At 39.2% G+C, this 2,734-nt stretch overlaps 1 protein-coding gene and 1 long non-coding RNA gene across 2 annotated transcripts; one reads left to right on the forward strand and one right to left on the reverse strand.

Moving 5' to 3' along the window:
• Positions 1-1,486: 1,486 nt before the first annotated feature.
• On the reverse strand, positions 1,487-2,313 carry LOC109616558 (RING finger protein 223-like). The gene is made up of 2 exons (XM_029124912.2): positions 1,955-2,313; positions 1,487-1,584 (listed from the first exon to the last, which is right to left on the reverse strand). Exons 1-2 carry the CDS (start codon positions 2,293-2,295, stop codon positions 1,497-1,499), a joined length of 429 nt encoding a protein of 142 aa, XP_028980745.2. The 5' UTR covers positions 2,296-2,313; the 3' UTR covers positions 1,487-1,496.
• LOC114840818 lies at positions 1,584-2,483 on the forward strand. The gene is made up of 2 exons (XR_003782839.2): positions 1,584-1,698; positions 2,063-2,483. It is a non-coding gene; the product is annotated as an uncharacterized LOC114840818 (long non-coding RNA).
• The last annotated feature ends 251 nt before the right edge of the window (positions 2,484-2,734 follow it).

Below are 2,734 nucleotides of genomic sequence, written 5' to 3' on the forward strand. Positions count from 1 at the left end.
CATGACATCATGGGGGTGATCTCACAGAATGGGACAGAGTTAATGTTAAATCAGATGCAACCCTGGAAATTGCATGAAAAGGTCAGTGACATTGGATTCAGATGGGAATAATGTTAAGGGTATAAATAAATAAGACAATGTTGCTATTCGTTGTCAAATTATGTTTGTGATCTATTTAAGCAACAAAAAATGCTTTAAAGTGTTGAAAATGCTTTAAACTGTTGCTTGAATATTAGTAGATTAAATAAGAAATGTTATAACATTTTACTATAATTAATTTAAATGTATTAACATGGTAGATCAACTATAAATAGCTTTGTTTATGAATTAATATAATTTTTACAAATAAATTATATTGATCTTGGTATACATAAAGAGATTTAGGCTTTTTTAAAAGCCTAACACAAGTGACCTGTCCCAAATGATCAAATTCAGGCAGATAATTTTTTGTTGGGTACAAAGAACACTAATAGCTGTGGCATGTCTCCTCTGGCTATAATATCTACATTATTTCCTCTGGTGTGGTCAGAAAACCTCTTAGGGATTTCAGAGAGGTATAATGTGTTGATCTAACGTGTTAGACAGATATCGGAATAAATCGCAGAAGTCAAAATTGCAAAAAGTTTCCCAGATTACCCAAATTCACCCTAACTGTATCATTCATCCACTCGTCAAACGCCTGCCCGTCTGCCTGCCTCTCTGCCTGCCTGTCTGCCTGCCTCTCTGCCTGCCCGTCTGCCTGCCTGTCTGTCTGCCTGCCTGTCTGCCTGCCTCTCTGCCTGCCTGCCTGCCTGTCTGCCTGCCTCTCTGCCTGCCTGCCTGCCTGTCCGTCATCTATTTATCTGTTCATCTGTCTAAAATATAAGTGCAAGTATTATTTCACAAAATGGAGGACTTATTTTAGATGGATGGTTACAGTAGATAGATGATAGAGGTACTTTAAAACTTTGCTAATCCTTTTTTTTTACTTACACAATCCCATCAACAACTAAGACTTGCGTTTCGATGTGTGTGGTTGATTTAAAGAGTACGTATCTCATTATTTAAACCTCCCATGTTTAGATTTGAACACACATTGTAGCCTTCTTATCGCTTACTTTCATTGCATTTCGTCCTTTCTTCACCACCCATCAAACACTCTTAATGACACACCTTCCCGACAATCAGTCATCTATTCATCTATCCAACAGATAAGTGCAATCATTAGTTCAGAAAAGAGAGGAAATGTTTTAGATATTCTTCAAGATAGATGGAAAGATACAGTACGTGAGTAGATTATATTTTGTTTGAAACTTTCCTCAACCCCTTAATGACAACACAACAAAAAGGCATGATTTTGAATATTAATGGTTAATATGTCGAGTTCAGCCTTCCTTAAAAAATACCATAGCCATGCTTTTGTGTTTGAGCTCATTGGGCCTCATTCGCCAACATCTTCCTACGTTTTTGTCTTACATTTGTTCTTGAAAAAGGTCCTAAGAAAAGTCCACAACAGATTAATGACGTGTTCTTGAATTCTGGAACCTCAGTTTCCTCAGGAAAGTCCTGAGCTTGGACCACAGGCTACGATTCCTCGATGACGGACTAGAAAGGAGGAATGGAGCAGAAAGAAAATGACAATGTTTTAATAATTTAACCAACTCTTGAATGGCCTCTTATCCTCAGCATCCAAACAATAAGAAAGCACATACAATCATAGTAAGTAAAAAACAGACTTCACTTTAAATGATAATTAGAAAACAGCTAAGGTGATTCTGACAGTGTGAGAAAGAGAGACAATTCAAATAACATGAAAATAGAGAACATAGACAGATAGAAAGAGGCAAGTCTATTGCACAGAAATGAAGAAGCCAAAGGTCAGAAAGACAGCAGCCTTTAAAGGTAGAAACAGAAAGGTTTGTAAAGCATCTAATTAGCAGCTACCCATTCATACATCTCTTCAGAAAGTACTCACCATACACACTGGGTAGAGGTCTGTGTCTGTTTGTTTTCTGTCATCCACAAGTTCTCCTCCTTCTCCTTCTGCTCCTCCTCCTCTTGTCTTTCTGTTATCCTGTCCCAGATGTCTGTGTTTACCCACAGGGATCCAGCGATGGGGAGACTGGCCCTGGTACATGTGATCCAGCGACACAGTGGGCAGCACACCATCAGCAGGCCACTCTGGAGCCTGGATAACGCCTGGAGACACTGCCCACAGAAGGTGTGCTTGCAGTGAAGCATTCGAGGGGTCTTGTCCCTGCGTGAGTAGGACTGGAGGCAGACGCAGCACTCCATGTCTTCACTCGTTAGTCCCATGTCTGGTTGGCTGGGGTGTGGATGGACACAAGATGGACAGCTTGAGCGCAGAGGAACTCTGGATGTAGAAACAGTGTTCTGACAGGAAAAATGAAACTGGTTGAATGTCTGTTTTCCTCTTTCAAGGTTTATATTGGTGCTGATATAGGTTTGTTCTCAAGTGTGGGTCAGAAATCTACAAGAAAAAACAAAGGTATCAATGAAAACATGTTGAAGCAAGTGTACATTGCATTGACAAAGGTCTGCTGACCTTAATGTAACTACTTTTAAAGAAAACATCCATCTGACAGGAAATATAGATTGTCTTATTTAGCATTTTGCTCTCAGCCATCACTAACCTCTCTTGGGTAGATTAAGCCTATTATCTGCATTATGTTTAATGTCAGAGAAACAAATCTTTTCATATCTCAACTCAGACTGACAAAATTTTTGTAAGCTA

Source organism: Esox lucius, chromosome 2 (assembly GCF_011004845.1).
Source record: "Esox lucius isolate fEsoLuc1 chromosome 2, fEsoLuc1.pri, whole genome shotgun sequence".
NCBI lineage: Eukaryota > Metazoa > Chordata > Actinopteri > Esociformes > Esocidae > Esox > Esox lucius.

What these genes read in the sequence shown, in the direction of transcription:
- LOC109616558 (XM_029124912.2), bottom strand. Translation starts at nt 2,295, where the DNA reads ATGGGACTAACGAGTGAAGACATGGAGTGCTGCGTCTGCCTCCAGTCC. An exon ending in ACCTCTACCCAGTGTGTATG is followed by an intron (nt 1,585 to 1,954) that starts GTGAGTACTTTC and finishes CCTCCTTTCTAG; the next exon opens with TCCGTCATCGAGGAATCGTA.